Here is a 24,914-nt window from a genome sequence, read left to right as displayed (position 1 = left end):
GCGGGGTCCTTCCTGGCGGCGGGCGCCGGCGTTGTCGCGGCGTGGGGCGGAAGCGCGGTCTCCGGCGGCGGACTGGAGTTCTAGGCTAAGCGGGAGCCAGGAGAGTTGGCGCGTGTTAGCCGCGCCGCAGGACTACTTCGCGTGGGGGAGAGAAATTAAAGAAGGTCAGGTCGGGTGTTTCTTGTTGTCTATCCCTTTTCGCGTTACAGATGGGTAAATTGAGGCCTGGGGCGGGAAGGGAATGAAAGATGCACCTCCCTCACCCACTTTCCCGTTCTACTCCCACTCCACACGTCGATTCCCACCGTCAGTAAGATCCCGTCTGGGCAGAGGCCGTGTGCTCAACTTCCCGTCCCCTATCGATTCCTTGCCCATCTGTGCTGCCTTCACCCCTCGTCTATGAGAGTTCGGGTGCCCCTTCGAGAGCCTACTTTACAGTGGGGAGGGTGCAGGTGTGGTTCCAGGAGCCACTAGTTTTGCACAACGGGTGGCACGTCTTTAAGACTTTGTTGATCTAGAACAGTGTTGGCTGTGGACACAATACTGTGGTAGAGAGCTTGCCGCCACACACACGCGCGCGCGCGCACACACGAACAACATACAGTGAAACAGTGTAAGTGGGGTTTGGTGAGTGTGTATGGGTGACATTTTAGTAGGAACTTCAGGCTGAAATAACAAGGTATGGAAACAACCAACAGAGTGGTAGGTGCAGTGTCCCGAGGTAGATAGCAGTGGGGCTTGTCCCATGAACAGACTTCTAGTCTATATGTGCTTCTGAAATGTGCACATGAACAGCTTCTAGGAAAGTGTCTGCAGTTGCCTGATGAGAATCTTGGGAGAATGAAATGAACACACATGTGATTGATTTTGAAAAGAATATATGAAAAGTTTTCACAGTGTACATTTAATTTTTAGTCTATTAATTTTCTATTTCATCTGCAGTGAGCACTTAGTGCTATTTGTTTTTCTATAAATACAAGGTGCTGTATTCAGCACTGACAGCAAAGAAACAGGGTTCTTGTAGTCAAAAATGGAGTGAGAAAAAAGACAGTCTTATACCTGTATCTTTGATACTTAGGAGGCTGAAATCTAGAGGGCTGTGGTTCTGAGCCAGCCATTGCAGAAAGAATGCAGATACAGCCTAGTGCAAACATATCCTGGATTGAATCCTTAGTAGTAAAGGATATTACTGGTACAGTTTGTAAAACTTGAGTAATGTGAGGGTATTAATTTTCTGACTTTGATGGTTGTAATGTGATTGTGTAGGATGTGTTGGTGGCTTACATCTGTAATCCTAGCTACTCAGTAGGCTGAGATCTGAGGATCACAGTTTCAAGCCATCTCAGGCAGGAAAATCTGTGGGACTCTTATCTCCAGTTAAACTCCAAAAGCCAGAAGTGGGCTGTGGCTCAAGTGGTAGAACATTTGCCTTGAGCCGAAAAGCTCAGGTACAGTGCCTAGGTCCTGAGTTCAAGCCCCAGAACGGGCATACAAAAAAAAAAAGGTAAAGGGCCTGGCATGGTAGTACATACTCATAATCCTGGAACTTGGGAGGCTGAGGTAGGATCATGAGTACAAGGCAAGCTTAGCCCATACAGACCTTGTTTCAAAAATTAAAAGTAGAGCTGGGTGCCTGTAGCTCATACCTGTAATCCTAGCTATTCAGGAGGCCGAGAGTAGAAGGATTGTGGTTCAAGGGTTCAAGGCCAGCCTTGAACCACAATGAGCAGAGAAGCTCATGAGACTGTCTCAGAAATAACCAGGGGGAAAAAGTCTGCAGGTGTGTCTCAAGTAGTAGTATGCCAGTCTAACAACTTAAGGCCCTGAGTCAAACAGTACTGACCCCGCTTCCCCCCCCCCCCCCCGCCAAAAAAAAAAAGCCACACATGGTTGAAATCCTAGCTACGCAGGAGGCATAGATTAGGAGAATAATAGTTTGGGGCCAGCCTGGGCAAAAGGTTAGCTGGACCCCATTTCTAGCCTTGAATGAGAATGCTCAGGGACAGAACCCTACCTCTTAAGTTCAAGCCCCAGTACTGGCACAAAAGAGAGAGAAATAAAGAGTATAAATGGAGACAATGAGTAGGGTAAGGGTAGAGAAGTACTGGGCTTTTGGGGATTGGTTAATAGGTTGATAGTTATGCCCAAAGAACATGTATGTGAGGTGAGGGTATGTCATGGAAACCTTGATTATCATACTGGAATCTTAACTCCTTTCTCCTTGAATTTTAGCATCATGGATACTGACTTATATGATGAATTTGGGAATTATATTGGACCAGAGCTTGATTCTGATGAAGATGATGATGAATTGGGAAGAGAGACCAAAGATCTTGATGAGGTAAGACAAAATATATTGTTTTTCTCATTTTTGCCCTTTTTTTTTTTTCTTTTAATGCCAGACCTGGGGCTTGAACTTAGGGCCAGATTGCTGTGTCTGAGGCTTTTTGCTCAAGGCTAGCACTCTTATCATTTAAGCCATAGCTCCACTTCTGGCTTTTAGTGGTTAATTGGAGATAAGAGTCTCATGGACTTTTCAGCTCAGGCAGGCTTTAAACTGTCATCCTCAGATCTCAGCCTTCTGAGTAGCTAGGATTACAGAAGTGATCCACTAATGCCCACTCCTCTCTCCCTCCCTCCCTCCCTTCCCCAAGTCTTCTACATTCTCATACATCCCTGTGTCTACATCTCTAACGTTGTCTTTTTTATAACCTGACTTATTAGAGGTCTTGCACTGCTCTAAAAAGACAGTTTCATTTTTGAAGTGGCTTTGTAATTTGTACATTTGTTCATCTAGTAGTAACTCTATTTTTCCTTTTGTGTGTGTGTGGTTTTTTTGTTTTTGTTTTTTGTTTTTCTGCCAGTCCTGGGGCTTGGACTCAGGGCCTGAGCACTGTCCCTGGCTTCTTTTTGCTTAACACTAGCACTCTACCACTGCCACTTCTGGCTTTTTCTTTTTATATGGTGCTAAGGAATTGAACCCAGGGCTTCATGCATGCTAGACGAGCACTCTACTGCTAACCTAATTTCCCAGTCCTCCTTTTGTGTTTTTTGTTTGTTTTGTTTTTTTGTTGCCAGTCCTGGGTGTGGACACAGGGCCTGAGCACTGTCCCTGGCTTCTTTTTGCTCAAGGCTAGCACTCTGCCACTTGAGCCACAGCGCCACTTCTGGCCATTTTTTCTATATATGTGGTGCTGGGAAATCGGACCCAGGGCTTCATGTATACGAGTCAAGCACTCTTGCCACTAGGCCATATTCCCAGCCCCCTTTTTATGTTTTTTGATAATAACAAATAACTCCAACTTAGAAAAGTAGTCAACTTTTCCAAATGCTAGTGCACAAGCTTTCAAAAATACAGAAAGAAAATGGTAGAAAGAGAAGGTACAGGTTCCTGTGACTCCCTTTTAGGAGAGTTGAGGGAAGGTAAGTCCAGGATAGTCTGAGACTTATAAAAAGCACCAAAGGTGTCTTTGTGTTTATTGCACAGAAAAAGCCGGAAGTGGCGCTGTGGCTCAAGAGGTAGAGTGCTAGCCTTGAGCAAAAAGAAGCCAGGGACAGTGCTCAGGCCCTGAGTCCAAGCCCCGGGACTGGCCAAAAAAAAATGGAGATAAGAGTCTCTTGGATTTGTCTGCCTAGGCTGGCTTCAAACCTTGATTCTCAGATTTTAACTTTCAGAGTGGTAAGGGTTGTTAAGTATGCGTCACTTGCACCCAGCACCAAGTTATTTTTTTGTTTGTTTTGTTTTTTGCCAGTCCTGGGGCTTGGACTCAGAGCCTGGGCACTGGTCCTTAAGTTTCTTTTTGCTCAAGGCTAGCACTCTACCTCTTGAGCCACAGAACCACTTTCAGCCTTTTCTGTTTATGTGATACTGAGAATTTGAACCCAGGGCTTCATGCACGTTAGGCAAACACTTTATCACTAAGCCACATTCCCAGCCCCCAAGTTATTTTTTGAAACCACTTCTGTGATTCTAAATGAAAATGCCAAGTTATGGGCTTTTTCTCAGTTTTAAGCTCTGGCTCTTAGTTTTTGTCCATGGAGAAAGTAGATTTTTTTTTTTCCTTGAAAGGGTGTGCCCCTGTGGCCATTGGCCCACGTTCAGGAAGGGGCAGATTTGAAGTAGGAGAGCTTCCAGGGCTCCCCTCTGTAGAAGGACACAGGATTGAAACCCTCCCCACTGGCACAGAACTTGCAGTAGAAACTGTTCAGCATGAGCCCACAGCTTTTGCTCGGGTGAGGCAGTGTCACCTGCGGAAGAAAGGTACGCCTCCTCTATCCTCCTTCCCTCTCTTGCCTCCAGATGGATGAGGATGAGGATGAGGATGACGTAGGAGAGCATGATGAAGATCACCCAGGAATGGAGGTGGTGCTACACGAAGACAAGAAGTACTACCCAACAGCTGAGGAGGTGTATGGTCCTGAAGTGGAGACCATAGTTCAGGAGGAAGATACCCAGCCTCTTACAGGTATGGCAGGGGCTCTGGGGAGAGAAGGAAATGAAGCTTTCAGCAAATCTTAAGTTCAATGAATGGACTGTCCAGTTCATAGTACATTCAGATACTTTTTCTGGATTAAGCTTGTTACTAAGCAATTACGTATTATTGCTCTTATTTCTGAGCTGTGCCTTCAGCCTTGTTTTTTTTTTTGTTTTTGTTTTTAGTAGTTGTATGTGTGTGTGTTGTTGGTGCATTATGTTTTTGTTTTGTTTTGGTGGCACTGGAGATTGGACTTGAGGCCTCCCACTTTGGCGGGCACTCTACCAGTTGAGCCACCCCATCTAGGCTGACTTGGACTCCAGTCCTCTTGCTTGTGCTTTTTCCTGTGTCACTGAGCATGACAGGAGTGTGTCACTACACGCAGCATTGTACTTCCCTATAGCTGGGATAATAATAGTCATAGACCTCCATGCCTAGCCATTAGTTAAGATGGTGTCCTACAAACTTCGATGCCTCAACTGGTCTCAAACTGCAGTCTTCATCTCCACTTCCCAAGTAACTAGGATTACAGACTAGAGCCACCAAGCCTGGTTTCACTACTTTTAGGATTGAGTCTTGCTTCTTGCCTGGGCCAGATCTGAGACAAGGTCTACTTAAGCTTCCTATATTTTCTGGAATCAGAGGCCCATGCTCTTGTGTCTAGCTGACCTCAATGGAATTGAAGTCTCACAGATTGTGGCTGACCTGGAGCCAAATCCTTCCGGTCTCAGCTTCCCATGTAGCTTGAGATGACAAACAGGCACCACTGAGCCAATGATGGATTGAGGTTTGCGAACTTTTCTGCCTAAGCTAGCCTCAAACCACAATCCTCTCATTCTCAGCCTCCCAAGTAGCTTACATGTATAAGCCACCAGCACCTGGTTTAATAATCTTGATTGATCTCTTAGAGAGTAATTTCTTTTTTGTAATTTCTTTTTTCTTTGTCAGTCTTGGGGCTTGAACTCAGATCCTAGGTGCTGTCCCTGAGCTTTTGCATTCAAGGCTAGTGCTCTATTAGTTTGAGCCACAGTGCCACCTCTGGTTTTCTGGTGGTTAATTGGAGATAAGAGTCTCATAGATTTCCCTGCCCGGCCTGGCTTTGAACCATGATCCTCAGATCTTAGCCTTCTGAGTAGCTAGGATCACAGGTGTGAGCTGCGGGTGCTCAGCTAGTAATTGCATTTTATAAATGTAAGCAGAGGTTGTTTTTTTTTTGGCCAGTCCTGGGCCTTGGACTCAGGGCCTGAGCACTGTCCCTGGCTTCTTCCCGCTCAAGGCTAGCACTCTGCCACTTGAGCCACAGCGCCGCTTGCTTCTGGCCGTTTTTAAGCAGAGGTTTTGAACAGACACTCATTGTTCCTCCTAACTCTCACTCTCCCACCAGATGAAGTCCACCTCAGTCCACAGTGGTAAAATCCTTTTTGTCATGCCAGACAGCATTCACCGAACTTCTTCAACATCAGCAACCCTTGAGAATAGGAAAAGTTGATGTTATCTACCATAGATTTTGAAAATTCAATCCAGTGGAAAAAGGCTCTGCATTTTTGTTTTATGCCACCTACATGTCATTCCTTTCTTTTCTAGAACCCATTATTAAGCCAGTGAAAACAAAGAAATTCACTCTGATGGAGCAGACATTACCTATCACCGTGTATGAGATGGAGTAAGTAATGAGGTCTCTTGGCTTCTCTGCAGGAATAGTGAACAGGCATGAGCCACCAGTACCCTGTTCACTTCTGACTTTTTGCTGGTAAATTGGTGATAAGAGTTTCATGGACGTTTCTGCCGGGCTGGATTTCAGCTGCAGTGCTCTCTGTGTAGCTAGGTTTACAGATGTGAGCCACCTGCCTCTGGCTTTTGGTTTTCTTTCTTTTCTTTCTTTTTTTTTTTTTTTTTGCCAGTCCTGGGCCTTGGACTCAGGGCCTGAGCACTGTCCCTGGCTTCTCTTTGCTCAAGGCTAGCACTCTGCCACTTGAGCCACAGCGCCACTTCTGGTCGTTTTCTATATATGTGGTGCTGGGGAATTGAACCCTGGGCTTCATGTATACAAGTCAAGCACTCTTGCCACTAGGCCATATCCCCAGCCCTTTGGTTTTCATTTTTAACAATCTCTGTAACATCCGAAAGAGTAAGAACCCTCCTGAGATGGTCAGTTTACTTTGTTATCAATCAAGCTTTAGTCTTTTCTTTTTTTCTGAGTACTGGACTACAAGTGTGCATCACTATACCTGTCTCTTTCAAACTTTTTTTGTGGCCTCGTGTTTGCAAGGCAGGCGTCCTACCCATGCCCTCAAGCCTCTTTTGCTTTGGGGTATATATCAAGTAGGATCTCCCATTTTTTTGCTTCCAAAGGCCTGAATGGTGATCTTACCTACATATCCTACATAGCTAGGATTACAGATATGCCTACCACTCCCAACTTATTTATTGAGTCTTGCAAGCCCCCTTGCCAGGGTGGTCTTCAAGCTGCAATTCTGATCTCTGGCTCTTGAGTAGCTGGGATTACTGATATGAGCCACCAGGCCTGGAACTCTTTCTTTCTTTTTTTTTTTTTTTTTGCCAGTCCTGGGCCTTGGACTCAGGGCCTGAGTGCTGTCCCTGGCTTCCTTTTGCTCAAGGCTAGCACTCTGCCACTTGAGCCACAGCGCCACTTCTGGCCGTTTTCTATATATGTGGTGCTGGGAATCGAACCCAGGGCTTCATGTATACGAGGCAAGCACTCTTACCACTAGGCCATATTCCCAGCCCCATGCCTGGTACTCTTTCAGACATTATAGAAAACATTTTAGTAGCTTTCAGGAATATTTCTTTTTTTCATGCCTGGTGACTTTTTCCCCTTAAATCTCCAATTTTTGAGAGTACTCTTGATGCTTTGAAGAATCAGAATCATCAAGAGGCTACTTGCCATAAGTAATGTGGATGATAAGCATGAAAGACAGTGCTGGTTTGATCAGAATGGAAATCCTCTGGGCTCAATGTCAGTATTGACATGAGTTTTCTTGACTGCCTTGTTAACAGGCTCCAGCAGCAATTTCAAAAGAAACTCTGAAGTTATTTTAAGCCCCTTTGGCATCAATGAAGTATTAGCATAGCCCAAAGCTTCCCCCTCCCCCCCCCCCCGCCAGTCCTAGGGCTTGAACTCAGGGCCTGAGCACTGTCCTTGGCTTCTTTTTGCTACTGCTTGAGCTACAGCGCCACTTCTGGCGCTGTATGTGGCTATGTGGTGCTAAGGAATTGAACCCAGGCAAGCACTCTTGCCACTAGGTCATATTTCCAGCCCCCTTTTTCTTCTTTTTAATGTCATTATTTTCTGCTAAGCCCCCCATATTTCATTCCTGGGTTGTGTCATCTTGTGGGTGAGTCTGTTCTGTTCCCAAAGCAGACAACTGTATGGACATAGACATTTGTAGACACTCTCTAGTTGGTTCAAAAGTTGTTCCAGGCTAAAAGTACTTCAGTACCTTTGTACCACTCTCCATTTGAGAATTTGCACTGAAGTTCCTTTTCTTTCTTTCTTTCTTCCTCCTTCCAGTTTTTTGGCGGATCTGATGGATAACTCAGAGCTCATCCGAAATGTGACTCTTTGTGGCCATCTCCACCATGGCAAGGTGAGATAACTTTCGGGTTCTTGGAACAGGATTGCTCTCTGTTTTTGCTCATCCTTTGCTCTCCTAGCATCACAGAGGTAGGTGGTGGAGGTTTGAGGGCATGAGGGTCCTAACTGGAGGGGTGTGTGGAGGTAGGGACTCTCTAAGAGCTTTGTGGAAGTCCTATGAAATTTTGGCTTTGCCTGAGCAGCAGGTAGGGAGCCTATACCTAAGCCACTTTGCATGCCTGAGCCTTGTGTCTACATCTGAACAGAAAAAGGGAAATTGAGCCTTCCTCTGGTTTTTATAAGTTTTTATTTCCTGGGGGATACCTGACCAAGAAAGATTTCATCTTTCATTTAACAATAATCCCGTGGCTTCTGTGTTAATCTTTTGCTGTCCCATCATCCTCCTTGCTCTCTCTTCACCTCATCCCTAAATTACATAGGGTATTGGGAGCTGGGAGAGGGGTAGGGCAGATTTTCTTCTTCAGGTGGCTGATCTGAACCATCTCTTCCCTTTCAGACATGTTTTGTAGATTGTTTAATAGAGCAGACACACCCAGAAATCAGAAAACGCTATGACCAGGATGTAAGTAGAACTGCTGTCAAGGGTTTGGGAACCATTCAGATACAGAGGAATGTGTTTCTCTTTCCCCTTCCTTCATCCTTCCCACCTACAGAATACTGATTTATCATTGTAATGTCTATTAATAGGCTGTGGAAAATAATTTTAACTTCTCAGGGGCATAGATAATATTAACCTGCAGTATTTTTAGAAGATCTGTTCTGCACTTGGGATCCCTTCTCATTTATGATATATCTAGATTTTTATGGTCTGTTCTTTTTTGACATAGTATTAATAGCTTATTCTATAAATATCATACAATTGGACCTTGTTGTTTTCATGGTAAATTTAAATGCCTGTGAATGAGGCCAACTGTGGCAGCAAGTCTCAGTGCAATAAATGTTCAGGCTCTGCTAGATTGACTGTTTTGACATGTGGGGTTCATTGAAGCCTGGCATGTGTCTCCCTTTACTACTCTTAAGATCCAGTGCATCTGATACAATTTAGTTCTCCAACCTTATCTAGTCTTCTGTGACCCCCCACACACCCCCAATCCGCCCCCAAAAAATGAAAAGAAAGAATAAAACCTATACACACACAGGACCATTTTCCAGCTGGGAGAGCACTGATCTCATTGTCTGGGATTGCTGTGGAGACAGCCTGCTATCTTCAATCTATTTTCCTGAGGCAGAAACCCTTGAACTGGGAGGTGGTAAGGGAAAGTGATTGATAGTTCATGTGAGGGAGAGGAGTCTGAATTCAGGTGGTAACAGCACTTAATTTTTTTCAGCTATGCTATACTGACATCCTCTTCACAGAGCAAGAGGTAAGTGTGCCTTGGGAAATCAGATGTTTCCCATACCAACCCTACCAGTAATAGTTTTTTTAGGGAATGTGGAGAGGCCTTTAGGATAGTACTTTGGGCTATACCCCACTCCATAGAGCCCTACTCCACACCATCTCTCCTCCTACCTCTCCCCAGTCAGCTCATGATAATAACTGGGAAGGTAAGTGGGGGGGCAGGGAGAGGAGAATCCATTCCTTGACTGCATTGACTTTAGCCTATTAAGGCAAATACTACCAGGTGCTCGTGGCTCACACCTGTAATCCTAGCCACTCAGGAGGCTGAGATCTTAGGATCGCAGTTCAAAACGAGTTGGAGCAGGAAAGTGCATGGGACGCTTATCTCCAATTAACCACCAGAAAACTGGAAGTGAAGCTGTGGCTCAAAGTAGTAGAGCACTAGCCTTGAGCAAAAAAAGCTCAGGGACAGCGCTCAATCCCTGAGTTCAAGCCCCAGAACTGACAAAAAATACATATATATGTATGTATATACTGAGAGCTGATGTCTGTATTTGTGAAACTCAGTGTTATTCTTTTTTTTTTTACATGATATCACTTAAAATTCATAAGATAGATGACTCCACAGGGTGATTTTCTTTTAAGAGGGGAGGCAGGGTCGGGTGCCAGTAGCTCACACTTGTAATCCTAGCTACTCAGGAGGCTGAGATCTGAGAATCATGGTTCAAAGCCAATCCCTGGGCAGGAAAATTTGTGAGACTCTTATCTCCAATTAGTTACCCAAAAAGCTGGAAGTGGAGCTGTGGCTCAAGTAGGAGACCACTATCCTTGAGCTCTGGCCCTGCATTCAAGACCTGCACCAATTAAAAAAAGGGGACTTTGGGGCTGGGGATATGGCCTAGTGGCAAGAGTGCTTGCCTCGTATACATGAGGCCCTAGGTTCGATTCCCCAGCACCACATACACAGAAAATGGCCAGAAGTGGCGCTGTGGCTCAAGTGGCAGAGTGCTAGCCTTGAGCAAAAAGAAGCCAGGGACAGTGCTCAGGCCCTGAGTCCAAGCCCCAGGACTGGCCAAAAAAAAGGGGGGGGGAGGGGGGGCTTTGAGAACAAGTTTGTGTGTCTTTTTTATATTTCTTTTGAGCTCTATCACTTGAGCCACACCTTCAACCCTTTTATTATTGTGGCTGGGATGACAGACCTAACCACACCCAGCTTCACCTGAACCTCCCTCTGCTCTACCTTCATTTCTGCCCCTTTTTTCCTAAGTTACCATGTGGAAGATTGCAGGTACAGAAATTGGATTAAAGGAACTTAGGACAGTGCTGATGTGTGCAAAGCAATCAGTGAATGTTAGTATTGTTTAAGATGATCCAGATTGTTTCTTTCCACTTTTAAGACACTCAAGCTGGTTCCAATGAACAAAGAAGCTAAGATTCTGCAATGTTGGATTCACTATTAATATTTTTTGTTTGCTTTGTGGGAGTCCTGAGGCTTGAACTTAGGGCCTGGATGCTCAAGGCTAGTAGTGCTCTACTGCTTGAGTCACAGCTCCACTTTGAGCTTGTTTGTGGTTTATTGGAGATAAGAGTCTCACGGGCTGGCTTAGTGCTAGAGTGCTTGCCTAGCATGCATGAAACCCTGGGTTCAATTCCTCAGTACCACATAAGCAGAAAAGGCTGGAAGTGTCACTGTGGCTCAAGTGGTAGATTGCTAGCCTTGAGCATAAGAAGCTCAGGCCCTGAGTTCAAGCCCCAGGGGAAAACACACACACACACACACACACACACACACGAGTTTCATCAACTTTCCTGTTCAGGCTGGCTTTGAATTGAGATCCTCAGATCTCAGCCTCCTGTGTAGCTAAGATTACAGGTGTGAACCATCTGCACCTGGCTTTGTTAATGTTTAATGATAGCTTTCTTTTGTTTGTTTTTTAGTTTTTATATTTAAACCTGTATTCTCCCACTCAAACAATATTCTGTTTAAGAGATTAAATCTTCAAGGTCATGCTGGTTAGAGTCCTAGTTAAAAGTAATACCCACTTTAAGGAGACATCAGTTTAGATGGCTGGCAGAGCGAACCCCTCTGGCAGAGGAAGAAGGCTTGATCACTTTCTCTCTGACTTTCAGAGAGGTGTCGGCATCAAAAGCACTCCTGTGACGGTGGTCCTGCCTGATACCAAAGGGAAATCTTACCTCTTCAACATCATGGACACTCCAGGTGGGATACTCCTTGATGGTTGGAGCCTCATTCTATTTGTTTTTTCTGTTTCTATTTTCTAGAATGGCACAGAGGAATACATAGGATTGTCTTTGCTCCTGACTAATTAGCCAGTGCTAGGCCCTGATCTTATTTTTTTGTTCAAGGTTAGTGCTCTTCTACTTGAGGCACAGCTCAACTTCTGCCTTTTTGGTGGTTAGTTGGAAATGAGTCTCACAACTTTCCTGCCTGGGCTGGCTTTTAGCCATGATCCTCAGTTCTCAGCCTCCTGAATAGCTAGGATTACAGGAGTGAGCCACTGTTTTTTTGTTTGTTTGTTTGTGGGGTGTTTTTTGCCAGTCCTGGGGCTTAGACTTGGCCTTAGCACTGTCCCTGGCTTCTTTTTTGCTCAAAGCTAGCACTTCACCAATTGAGCCACAGTGCCACTTCTGGCCTTTTTGTATATATGTGATGCTCAAGAATCAAACCCAGGGAGGGCTTCATGTATACGAAGCAAGCACTCTTGCCACTAGGCCATATTCCTAGCCCAGAGCCACTGTTTTTAATGTCTGGAAAATCTGGGGCTTGGTAGATTTGCCCTATGCCAGATACTCTAAACCTCTGTAGCATCCTACTCCTGCCCCAGCAGCATCTTGCTGGGAACTGTCTTTGAGCAGCACTCTCTGCTTTGGGCTTTCCTTTACCCTTTCTTCTGCCTCCATATTGTCTTAGGTCTCTCAGATTCTGCTTACTAGACTAAGACGTCTGCTCTCATCAGACTAAGTTGGTGGCTTAGGGTAAACTCACCATACTGTCCTAGGAGAAACTTCCCATCTTTTATGTATGGGATGGCTTGTATAAAAGCTCAGTTCTAGGATAGGACTCCCAATGTGAGGAACTGTGGAAAAAGAAAGGGGAATACTTGAAGTTTGACAGCTTTGCAGTAACCCTCAGGTCACGTTACAAGTTAATTGTGCCTTATTCTAAACCAGGTAATGACTTTTGATACCTATTTTTCAGGACATGTGAATTTTTCTGATGAGGTCACAGCTGGCTTGCGCATCTCAGATGGAGTGGTCCTTTTCATTGATGCTGCTGAGGGGGTGAGTCAGGCTCCACTCCCTTAGAATCTCTCCCTCTATTATACTTCCCACACACAGTCCCACAGTACCAAGGGAGCTAGAAGCAAGAGCACACGAAAGTCTGTGCTATTATGACTCAGATTTGCTCCAAATTAGGAAAGCAAATTAGATTCAAAATTAATTCTCAACATGGGTCTCCTTGCTCATGCCCAGTGAGGCTTGAAATGATAAGCCCCATTGTCATTCAAGACACACAATGATAAAATGGCAAATGCAAATTAAAAGGACAGAGAAGAAGAGAGCATATTCATATAAATGGATTTAAAATGTTAATGAGTATTTTAAGATATTAGCATTAAAAATCTAAGATGTCTTCTATTTCTAAATTGAAAGGTTGGATAACTTGGTTTATCTCATTTGTATGGGTCATTGGTGAGATAGTCAGCAGAGGGAGCCAGAGTTATCTTTTTTAATTGACTTTTCATTGTGAAATAATTTCAAATTTAGCAAAAAGTTACATTGATAATAAAAAGAACTCACCTTTATTTACTTTGTAACTCTTTCTCTTTGCTCATATTCACAGATGTGTGCATTTTCCTGTTGAACAGTTTCAAAGTGAACTATTTGAGAATGTGTTAAGAACAAGAACATTCACTTACGTAACCATAGTACAATTAGGACTAGTTAATGTTGATATATTCTGTGCACTGATCATTTTTTCCACTTCAGGATGATGCATAGCATAGTGTAGCATTACATAGCATTGGTTTCCATGTGCTTCTTTTCGCTGGAACAGTTCTTTTGCCTTTCTTAGTCATTTACAATATTGGCATTTTTGAAGAGTGCAGGGCATTTATTTCATAGAACTTTCTTTCACTTGGGGTTTACCTTTTGTTTGCTTATGATCAGTTTCTTTTTTTTGGTTGGTTGTAGGCTTCAAATCAGGGCCTGGGCACTGTCCCTGAGCCTCCTTGAGCTCAAGGCTAGTGCTCTACCACTTGAACCACGGAGCCACTTCTGGTTTTTGGGTGATTAATTAGAGATAAGAGTCTCACAGGGACTTTTCTGCTCGGGCTGGTAGATCTCAGCCTCCTGAGTAGCTAGGATTACAGGTGTAAGCCACCTGTGCCCATCTAGTTTTTTGTCAAGTTGCCACATACTCCTTGTAATAATTTGTAGGGAGATAGTTTGAGTATTCTGTTCCTTATCAAACTTTGCCTGTTTCATCATCCATTGGTGAGTCTTGGTTTTATGTCTATGATAGATGCAAATGGTGGGGTTTTTTTTCTTTTTGTTTTCATTCTACATTAATCGGTTAGAATTTTATTATAAAGAAGAACTTTTCCTCCATTTGCTTATTTATTACCAGTATGGATACATAGAGTTTTATTTTACATAGTGGTCATAATCCATTGTTACTCTTACGTATTTTGATGTTCTACTTACCCCAGGTTTGGCTAGCAAGAGATCCTTCAGGCTAGCTGTTTAATGTTTTTGACCTGCTCCATCTTCCTTTTGTGGTACTAAGGTTTGACCTTAGGGCCTTGTGTTGACAAAGGTAGATACTCGGGCTGGGAATATGGCCTAGTGGCAAGAGTGCTTGCCTCCTACACATGAAGTTCTCGGTTCTATTCCCCAGCACCACATATATGGAAAACAGCCAGAAGGGGTGCTGTGGCTCAGGTGGCAGAGTGCTAGCCTTGAGCGGGAAGAAGCCAGGGACAGTGCTCAGGCCCTGAGTCCAAGGCCCAGGACTGGCCAAAAAAAAAAAAAAAAAAGTAGATACTCTACAGTAAGTTCTTGCTTTACGCACTTGCTTCCATCCTACTGTGCTTCCCAGTGTCTCTAGGGATGACAGGCATGTCCCACTGCATCCAGCCTTTCATTGAGATGGCGTTCCATGAACTTTTATGCCTGGGCTGGCCTTGAACCCAGTCTCCCAATTTATGCCTTCCAAGAAGTTAGGATTGTAGGCTGCACCCAGCTGACCTGCTGTACTTTTTTTTTTTTTTTTTTTAGCATTTTGTTAACTTTCCAATATAAAAAAAAAAAACATATTCTACACCCATCTTGTACTTTCCTTGGTCCAGTCTTAAAACAGCCACTTCTTCAATGAGCTCTTTCTTTACAATGAGGACTGCTGTTTAGAAACAAAGATCTCAGTGTGCTCCTTGCAACAGGGATGTATCACTTCCAAGCCCATTCACTGAACACAGCTAGTGAATGTACACCCACACGTGTCTACCACTGTGTCTGCACATGCGTATTGAAGATCAGTCATTCATCCTGATACCCCCAATCCGTTCCAGCACCACGGGTTATTCCTGGCTTTCCCAGTTCCTTCTGTGGCTGAGAAGCCTGGCTCCCAGCATCTGTGTGTTTAATCATTTGTCAGTCCTGTAGAACCCCTCATTAAATTTCCTACATCTGCCTTGGAGAAGGTGCTCTCTGCACTTTGCTTCTTGTCTCCCTGGGCTCTCTTTTTCCCTTGTATTGTATATTTTTACTGTGCTGTGGCCTTTCTGTCCTCTTTGCTCTTGTCACCACCTTCTGAACCTTGTGTTTCTCAGGTGATGCTGAACACTGAGCGGCTGATCAAGCATGCGGTGCAAGAAAGGCTGGCAGTCACTGTGTGCATCAACAAAATTGACCGGCTGATCCTAGAGCTGAAGCTGCCTCCAACTGACGCTTATTATAAGCTGCGCCACATTGTGGATGAGGTCAATGGGTTAATAAGGTATAAACCCCTGGGAGTGGATTTCCCACCCTCTGACAGTCTGGTTTTTATAAAGCCTAATTTTACCCTTGAACACCTCAGGGAACAAGTCTGATTTATTTCTTGGTATGTGTTGATGAACTGTCAAGCAACTCCGAAAGCACATTTCAGAACTCTAGCCTCCATGGTGGGGCCTCATTAACTCCTATCTCTACTATTCAGGTCAATACTTTGGGCTGTAGAATCAGTTTTCACCACATGCCATATGAAATTGGGCAAATTATTTCAAGCTCAGGTTTTGCTTCTATTAAAAAAAAAAAGATAATATAGCAGGGTATGGTGACTCATACCTGTAATCTCATTTATAGGAGGCAGAGATTAAGAAGACCTTGATTCAAGACCAACCTGGGTGAAAAGTTAGACACCTCCCCAATTTCAACAATAAAAACTGGGCATGGTGGGAAGGATCTGTCATACATCAGATGTATAAATAGGAAGGTTATGGTACAGACCAGACCAGGCATAAAAGTAAGACCCTGTTTGTAAAATAAAGCAAGCTGGGTACCGGTGGCTTAAGCTTGTAATCCTAACTACTCAGGAGATGAAAATATGAAGATCAATGTTCAAAGCCAGTCCAAGGAGTAAAGTCTATGAATCTCTTTAAGCATTAAAAAACCAGAAAGGGACTTGAAACTCAGGTGGTAGAGCACTAACCTTGAGCCAAAAGGCTAAGAGACAATGTCCTGGTCCTGAATTCAAGATCTAGTACTGTATGCATGCACATAAAAACTAAAGCGAAGGGGGCTGGGGATATAGCCTAGTGGCAAGAGTGCCTGCCTCGGATACACAAGGCCCTAGGTTCGATTCCCCAGCACCACATATACAGAAAACGGCCAGAAGCGGCGCTGTGGCTCAAGTGGCAGAGTGCTAGCCTTGAGCGGGAAGAAGCCAGGGACAGTGCTCAGGCCCTGAGTCCAAGGCCCACGACTGGCCAAAAAAAAAAAAAAACTAAAGCGAAGGAGCTGAGGGTGTGGCTTAAGTGGCAGAGTGCCTGTCTAGCGAGTGGAAGGCCTTAAGTTAAACCCCACTATTGCCAAAATAATAATAATGACATTACCTGTTGTGATATTAAAGGAAATTAAATACTTGTCAACCGGCACAGTGCTTATTACATGTCCAGATAGTGAATTACATGAGGAGCCTTTCCCATTGGCAGCACTAATTCTTAACAGAAATAATCTCGCTTTGTATCTCTGAAGAGGCTGGCACGGGGGTAGGGGGGCTCCTTTTTAAAAATGTGCTGGTGCTGGGCTTGAGCTTTTATGCTCAAGACTAGCATTCTACCACTTCGGTCACAACTATACTTCTGACCTTGGTGGTTAATTAGAGGGAAGAGTCACAGAGTTTTCTGCCTAGTCCCCAGGTCTCAGCCTCCTGTGTAGCTAGGATTATGGGCATGAGCCACCAACACCTGGTCTATAAACTTCTTTTAAGACAACAGCAACAACAACAACAAAAGAAGGACAACAAAAAAACTAGGCCAGGTGCTGGTGACTTGTGCCTATAATCCTAGCTCCTCAAGAGGCTGAGATCTGAGGATCATGGTTCAAAGTCAGCTGGGCAAGAAAGTCTTAAGACACTTATCTCCAGTTAACCATCAGAAAACTGGAAGTGACACTGTGGCTCAAAGTGGTAGAGCACTAGCCTTTTGCAAAAGGGCTCAGGGATAGCTCCCAGCTCCCAAGTTCAAGCCCCACGACCAGGGGGCGAAAAATAGGAGATGATATAGGACTAAATCCTGACCTACCAAGTGGGAGGTCAAAAAGTCATATTTCAGACATTTAAATGAAAAACAACAACATAGACATAATATTTAGAAATACTTTTAAAGTGAATACCCTAGAAGCATGTGTGCGTGCACACAAAAGGGCTTGGAAGCTGGGCAGGTGTGCTACTACTGAGATACATTCCAGGTTTGGGGAAGGACCGGGAAGAGAAATTTTATAACTCAATACATATATATATATTGCCATTCCTGGGCCTTGGACTCAGGGCCTGAGCACCCTCCCTGGCTTCTTCCCGCTCAAGGCTAGCACTCTGCCACCTGAGCCACAGTGCCCCTTCTGGCCGTTTTCCATATATGTGGTGCTGGGGAATCGAACCAAGAGCTTCATGTGTAGGAGGCAAGCGCTCTTGCCACTAGGCCATATTCCCAGCCCCAATACTTGTATTTTTTTTTTTTTTGCCAGTCCTGGGCCTTGAACTCAGGGCCTGAGCACTGTCCCTGGCTTCTTTTTGCTCAAGGCTAGCACTCTGCCACTTGAGCCACAGCGCCACTTCTGGCCGTTTTCTGTATATGTGGTGCTGGGGAATCGAACCCAGGGCCTCATGTATACAAGACAAGCACTCTTGCCACTAGGCCATATCCCCAGCCCCCAATACTTGTATTTTTAAGTTAAGAAAGTCTGTAAGATAATGTACCAGTAGGGCCAGGTTTGTGGATATGGTCACTGTATAAAATAATTTTCATGCAAATATTAGTGAACTTGGGATGCTTTTGGCTTTTCCATGGCTTTTAAGTTGAAATGTCTGGGATTGAAGTGTAGCTTAGTGCAAGAGCACTTGCCTAGCATATGCACAGCCCTGGGTTCCATGCTCAGCCCAAAATATAAACAAATTAATAAATAGTAAAACAAAAGTTTTAATATAAACTCTAGAACAAAGCCACATAAAGAGGAGTAGGGAAGCTGGGCACCAATGGCTCATGCTTGTAATCCTAGCTACTCGGGAGGCTGAGATATAAGGACCACAGTTTGAAGTCAGCCTGAGCAGCCTGAGGAGACTCCTTATTTCCAATTAACCACACACACAAAGCCAGAAGTGGAGCTGTGACTCAAGTGCACTACCTTGAGCACAAAAGCTTGGGATAGCATCCAGGCCTAGAGTTCAAGCCCCAGGACTGGCAAGAAAAAAAAAGAGAGAGAGTAGAGCAGCTGAATGGCAGCTGAGTGTGGGGGCAGATGCCTATAATCCCAGCACCTGGGAAACAGGAGGACTGAAAGTTCTAGACCAGACAGGGATATATTGCAAGACCTTGTTTAAAAAAAAAAAAAAAAAGAGTGGGACAGTGAGAGTAGGGAGAAAAGCTCTTTTTCTTTATTTTTTCTTTTTTTTAGTGGTATTTAATGTGTCTATATTTGTGAAATTGAAGTTTCTCTCAATTCTATTCCTCTCTGGCACATTAGATTAATTCTTGTGGCATTCAAAGTCTTTTGTCTCTGTCATCCAGGTTTCCCCTTGCCTGTCCCTTGTGGTTAACTTTTCCAAGACAGTGCAGAATGTTCCAAGCTCTGGGAAAGCAGCTTGTTACTGGGAGTTAGGGCACAATGCCATCATGTCACTTTCTTGGACCGGGCTGCTGGCAAATCAGAGTCTTATGCAAGCCTCTCCTGGGGCTGGAGCGTGGCTGTGATGGGGAGCTCCTGCCCCTCCCCGCTGGCGGTGTGTCAGCCTGCTGCACAGGCTGGCAGTGGTTCACCATGGTCTCTGTTTCAGCATGTATTCCACGGATGAGAATCTGATCCTTTCCCCGCTCCTGGGCAATGTGTGCTTCTCCAGCTCCCAGTACAGCATCTGCTTCACACTGGGCTCGTTTGCCAAGATCTACGCTGACACCTTTGGTAAGCTCTGGCTGGCGCTCTGTCTCGCCAGCTTCCCCAGAGTCCTGTGTGTCTTTCCTGCTGAAAGGTTCAGAGATTGGCTTCTTTTCACAGCACCTTCCGGAAGGGAGAGCATTTTATCACTTGTTGCTATCACATTTCGGTTTCCTTTTGGACTTCAAGCTCCTTCTCTGGCTAACCAAACAAAATAAGTAAATAAATGAAAGTGATTATAGGAAGAAATGGAAGAGCGAGCTTTTTTTAGGAATAAAAATAGTTGGAGCCATGCACTGGTGGCTCACACCTGTAATCCTAGCTACTCGGGAGGCTGAGATCTGAGGATCATGGTTCAAAACCAACCTAGGCAGGAAAGTCTGACACTATCATAACCAATAAACTCAGAAAAAGCCGGAAGTGGCACAATGTCACAAGTGGTAGAGCGCTAGCCTTGAGCACAATGAGGCTCAGGGTACAATGCCCAGGCCCTAAGTTTAAGCCTCAGGACCGCCAAAAAAAAAAAAATAGATAGATAGGGACTGGGCCAGACCGGGCTGGACTGGACTGGACTGAACCAGAGCAGAGCAGACCAGAGTGGACCCGAGTGAGACAGGATTTGTGAAATAGGAACTACTCTTGCCAACAAAGCACTTTCAGACCTGCTCCCTTTTTTTGGGTGCCAGTCCTAGAACTGTTTCCCTCCCCACCCTGGGGCTTGAACTCAGGGCCTGAGCACTGTCCCTGGCTTCTTTTTTGCTCAAGGCTAGCACTCTACCACTTGAGCCACAGCGCCACTTCCAGCTTTTTCTGTTTATGTGGTGCTGAGGAATCAGACCTAGGGCTTCATGCATACTAGGCAAGCACTCTACCACTAAGCCACATTCCCAGCCCCAGTCCTAGAACTTATAAATAAATACTATAGTTGGGCTAGAGGCATGGCTCAAGAGGTAGAGTGCCTGCTTAGCCAGCATAAAACCTTGAGTTCATATCCCCTGGTATTCATTCATTCTACAGATAAATGAATATATCTTTGCATACCACATTTGCTTATTAGTTCAGCTTATTAGTTCAGGTTTTGCATTGAAGTCAAACTAATATTACAGATGAGACAAAGAGACTCTGGTATTTTCTCTCTAGAGACTTGGTGATGGCCTGCCAGACTTGTAGGACTTGGCAGAGCTTCATGCCCATGCTTCAGCTGGCAGATGGCCTACAGTAGCAATGGAGTTACACCTTCAAGGTGTATCTAAAAAAAAGTAAGCCATTAAGCTCTACTTGCAGGGAAGGTGGAGGGAGTTTCACTGAAGGGAGACAACCAGAGAGGCATTTGAGCCTGTTCCATCAGAAAAGTTACAGACCATGCCCTTGTTCATAACTCAGTCCTGCACTTGCTGAAAAAGAAGTGACCTGGGTTCTCACTTTTGGCTCTCAACATTGGCCCCACCCTGTTCTTATGCCTTAGTGGCCATGTCTTCCTGCCTATTAGAAGGAAGGATCTGGGCGCTGGGAATGTGGCTTAGTAGTACAGTGCTCGCCTCATATACATGAAGCCCTGGGTTCGATTCCTCAGCACCACTTAAACAGAAAGGGCTAGAATGGCACTGTGGCCCAAGTGGTAGAATGCTAACCTTTAGCAAAAAGAAACCAGGGACAGTGCTCAGGACCTGAGTTCAAGCCCCAAGACTGGCAAAAAAAAAAAAAAAAAAAGGAAGTGTCTGGATTCTAGAAAGAAAGGGTTCTGTTAGAATTCCTGCCTGCAACACCTGAAGCAGAATTTCAACCAACACTGTGCTAGGTAGATTATAATCATGTGGCTTCTTCTATAGGTGACATTAATTATCAGGAATTTGCTAAAAGACTCTGGGGTGACATCTACTTCAACCCTAAAACGTAAGTAGAATATGGGCGTGAGTGCATCCAAGTAAGCCAGAGCAAAGGTTCCTAAGATTAAGACCTTTTTGCTGGGGGCCAATGGCTTGTACCTGTAGTCCTTAGCTACTCAGGAGGCTGAGATCTGAGGATTGTGGTTCAAAGCCAGCTCAGGCAGGAAAGGCCATGAGATTCTTTATCTCCAATAATCTACTCAGAAAAAGCCTGAAGTGGTGGTTTAAGCACTACAGCACTAGCCATAAGCAGGCCCAGATTTCAAACCCTAAGAGGAGCAAGAAAAAACTAAAATTAAAAAAACTACTTTTTGCATAGCCATAAATTGTTCTTTATCCTGTCCTGAGTAGGGTGTCATTATGGACTGTATTTGGGTGAAAAGCTCTTTTTCCTGAGTATTCAAGCTCAGGTGAGGCATGCAAGATGACCATAATGTGATTCTTAGAAATTTGTTTTGGAACTATGATCACATACATAGACCTCTACTCAACTACTGCCGGGATTCATAATTTAGGCAGTGCACCCTTGTGGTCATTCACATTGCCTCCTATTCCTGTGTCACTCAAAGAACTCTTCTCTCTAGGCGAAAATTCACAAAAAAGGCCCCAACTAGCAGCTCCCAGAGAAGCTTCGTGGAGTTTATCTTGGAGCCCCTTTATAAGATCCTTGCTCAGGTAAGTGTCATGACAGTGGAAAGGCTGGTGGTGAACTCAGTTTCTTCTCTGATCTAAACCTGCTTAGTTTGTTTTAGTGGGATGAAAGTGGTCACTAGTTGTTTTTTAAAAATCTTTTTCATCTAGACTACAATACTGTTAATTCCAGTTGTGCTCTCTGTAAGTTAGAGGAACGCAGGAAGTGGAAAAAAAGAAAAGGCATAACCTAGAGAAAGTATGTGGACATATGCTCACTATTCAGAAAAACAACTAATTAACTCATAGGTATACTTGTGAAAGCCTTCCCCATATTATGGCATTGTCTGACTGCATGAAAAGGAAAAAAAACTCAAATTTGTTTATCAACAAAAATCTGATTAAACGTTGGTACATCTCATGAAATGAAATACTTGGTGCAGTGGCTACAAAGTAGTGACATTGTCCAAAAAGAATTGTACTCATTATCTGACTTGTGTAGCTGTAACCCTCTATCACCTTTAATTTAAAAAAAAAAATCCCCAGCTCCAGATGGGCACTGGTGACTCACACTTGTAATCTAGCCTGCTCAAGAAACAGATCTGAGAATCTTAGTCTGAAGTCCACGTGGACAGATAAATCCTCAAGACTCTTGTCTCTAACTAGCAAAAAGGCAGGCAGAAAAGGCTTCGTGAGAGGATAAGATTCTGGTTTCAAGCTCCAGTTCTGGGCGTGGTGCTGTATGCCTGTAAGTTCAGCTACTTGGGAGACTAAGGCAGGGAGATCAACTGAGCCCACCTGACCAATCTGGGCAACATAGTGAGACTGTCTAGTTTAAAAAAGAACCTAGGAAGTATGGCTTTATGAACTTAATTGAAATGTCCATTGTAAGCATGATTATATATGGTGTGTGACAGATTGAAAGGACACATCAGTTATTATTAAAAATAAGGTTAAACTCATAAGGTGCTTTAAGAAAAATATTTTTTTGAAAATAATGAAACTTATTTTTTGTTTTGTTAACAATACTGGGGTTTTCTAGGCAGTTGTTCTACCACTTGAGCCAACCCCCAGACCATTTTTGTTTTGGTTATTTTTCAGGTAGGGTCTTACATTTTGTGTCCCCTCCTACCCATTGGGGCCATCATTAGACCTAGGTCCTTCTACCTACCTGTGGCCTCTTGTATAGCTGAGATTACAGCTGTGTACTATGCTACCCAGCTTGTTGATTGAAATGGGTCTGATTTTTTGCCCACGCTGGCCTTAGACCACAGTCCTTCTGTTCTCCATCTCCCAGGTAGTTGGAGTTACAGGTTTGAACTACCACATCTGGCCAATATTAAAAGAATTTGTACTCCTTGAAGTGCAGGACTGTGAATGTAAAACTGGGACTGTTTGAGAAAGGGAATAAGTGGCAGGGGTGGGCAGAGAAGAGGGTAATGGGAATGATTTTGGTTGACATCGTGTGAATAAATGAAAACTAGAATAATGAAATCCATTAAAATTGGTTAAGGTGAAAAATAGAAATATATATTCAAAGTATTGAACACATGTATGGAAAAGCCCTTTGTACAATTAATATATGCTAATAAAACATCAAAAACATGCTAAGGGGCTAGGAATGTGCCTTAGTGGTAGAGTGCTTGCGTAGCATGCACGAAGCCCTAAGTTTGATTCCTTAGTAGCACATAAACAGAAAAAGCAGAAAGTGGCACTGTGGCTCTAGTGGTAAAGTGCTCAGCTTGAGCAAAAGAAGCTCAGGAACAGTACCCAGACTGAATTCAAGCCCCGAGATGGGGGCGGGGGAGACACACTAAGAGTAAAAAAATCAAGTGCGGGACTACCAAGATAAAGATATCCTACAGGAATTTGCATACAGGCTTCCCTCCCTGGACAGTAATAAATGCACTGGTGTTTAGTAAGCCCCCCCACACACAGAGGACACATTCTCAGTATGTGTGTGGCCATTCTAGTCAGTAACAGAACAAAACATAGTAACAAGACAAAATAACTAGTAAAATTTATCAGTGCTGAAAAACACTTTATCTCATGTCAGACTGAAATGGATTAATAAAATAAATTTATAGAATCTGCCTCAGTAGAGACCTTGAGTCTACTGAGAATGGTTTAGCTTGGCCCTGTCCTGACAGGATGGACTGCTAGGTGGCCTTTTTTGGTTTCTTCAACTACACTGGTCTCTAAATCTTGAGTCCTCTCAGTAGGAGGGTTGAAGGATTTCTTGAGTGAGAGCAATACTGCTTTTCAGACACCAGGAGGCAGCATTCACAGTAATGAAGCTGAATGCTTGGTTTATTGGCCAATATGGGAGTTTGATTTGAAGGGAAGGTATCATAGGTTTCCTGAAACCAAAAAGTTCTTGCCAAGAGTTCTCGCTGTAGAAAAGTGCTCTTCAGATGGCCTTTTCAGCTCTTTCATTCTCTTCTGTACCACCACACTGGGGCAAGAGCCAGCTAACCTAGTGTCTGATGTGCTCATAGGTGGTGGGAGATGTTGATACCAGCCTCCCAAGGACTCTAGATGAGCTTGGCATCCATCTCACTAAGGAGGAACTGAAGCTGAATATTCGCCCTTTGCTCAGGCTGGTCTGCAAAAAGTTCTTTGGAGAGTTCACAGGTGAGAAAAAGCTCATGGCTCTTAACATTGTCCCTCTGGGTCCTGCCACAAGTAGCATAAGAGCGCTCTTTACCTGCAGTGGTAGCCAGAGTTCTAAGGCTTTTTTTTTCCCTTGCCCTAGGGCTTGAACTCTGGTCCTAGGCACTGTCCTTAAGCTTTTTGTGTGTGTGTGTGTGTGTGCTGAAGGCTAGTACTCTACCACTTGAGCCATGGCTCCACTTTGAAGTTTTTTTGGTTAATTGAAGATGGACTTACCAGGGCTGGCTTCAAACCACAATCCTCAGATCTCAGCCTCCCAAGTGGCTAGGATTACAGATGTGAGCCACTGGTGCCCAGCTCTAAGACTTTTATTTAATTGCAGTGTTTTTTTACTAGCTACTTTACTTTATAGATTATATTCATATATATATATACAACTTTACATATAAATATATGTATATATATGTGTGTGTATATTGTGTGTATATGTTTATATGTGTGTGTGTCTGTATATATATATATATATATATATTTCTATCTCTAGAAAGCATAAAGAATTAGATTTCTCCAACTAGGAGGTATATAGAATTGGAAGAGATGGCGAAGGCAGCCTGAGTTCCAGTAGATTGGTTGTGGGGGAAGTCAGAAAAGTGGATGCATACAGATGTGAAATGTGGAGAAAGCATAGACTAGGACTTGAGAAA

General features: G+C 44.0%; 1 protein-coding gene across 3 annotated transcripts in view; it reads left to right on the top strand.

Annotated features, from left to right (window-relative positions):
- Positions 1–6: 6 nt before the first annotated feature.
- The window catches only part of Eftud2 (elongation factor Tu GTP binding domain containing 2), a 35,597-nt gene continuing 10,689 nt past the window's right edge, over positions 7–24,914 (top strand). Inside the window, exons 1-14 of one of the 3 annotated variants that reach the window (XM_048365443.1) lie at positions 7–164; positions 2,233–2,341; positions 4,310–4,466; positions 6,060–6,138; positions 8,008–8,083; positions 8,588–8,653; positions 9,420–9,455; positions 11,561–11,651; positions 12,651–12,733; positions 15,283–15,449; positions 18,984–19,108; positions 20,911–20,974; positions 21,552–21,642; positions 24,096–24,231. In XM_048365443.1, the coding sequence (XP_048221400.1) occupies positions 2,237–2,341; positions 4,310–4,466; positions 6,060–6,138; positions 8,008–8,083; positions 8,588–8,653; positions 9,420–9,455; positions 11,561–11,651; positions 12,651–12,733; positions 15,283–15,449; positions 18,984–19,108; positions 20,911–20,974; positions 21,552–21,642; positions 24,096–24,231 (1,276 nt within the window). In that variant the 5' untranslated portion in view covers positions 7–164; positions 2,233–2,236. Of the gene's footprint in view, positions 165–2,232; positions 2,342–4,300; positions 4,467–6,059; positions 6,139–8,007; positions 8,084–8,587; positions 8,654–9,419; positions 9,456–11,560; positions 11,652–12,650; positions 12,734–15,282; positions 15,450–18,983; positions 19,109–20,910; positions 20,975–21,551; positions 21,643–24,095; positions 24,232–24,914 lie in introns of all 3 variants that reach the window. The other 2 variants (XM_048365442.1, XM_048365441.1) reach the window with 2 other exon arrangements.

Source organism: Perognathus longimembris, chromosome 17 (assembly GCF_023159225.1).
Source record: "Perognathus longimembris pacificus isolate PPM17 chromosome 17, ASM2315922v1, whole genome shotgun sequence".
NCBI classification, from domain to species: domain Eukaryota; kingdom Metazoa; phylum Chordata; class Mammalia; order Rodentia; family Heteromyidae; genus Perognathus; species Perognathus longimembris.
The sequence above is the reverse complement of the archived record's forward strand: the minus strand, read 5'-3'. Positions and strand labels throughout refer to the sequence as shown.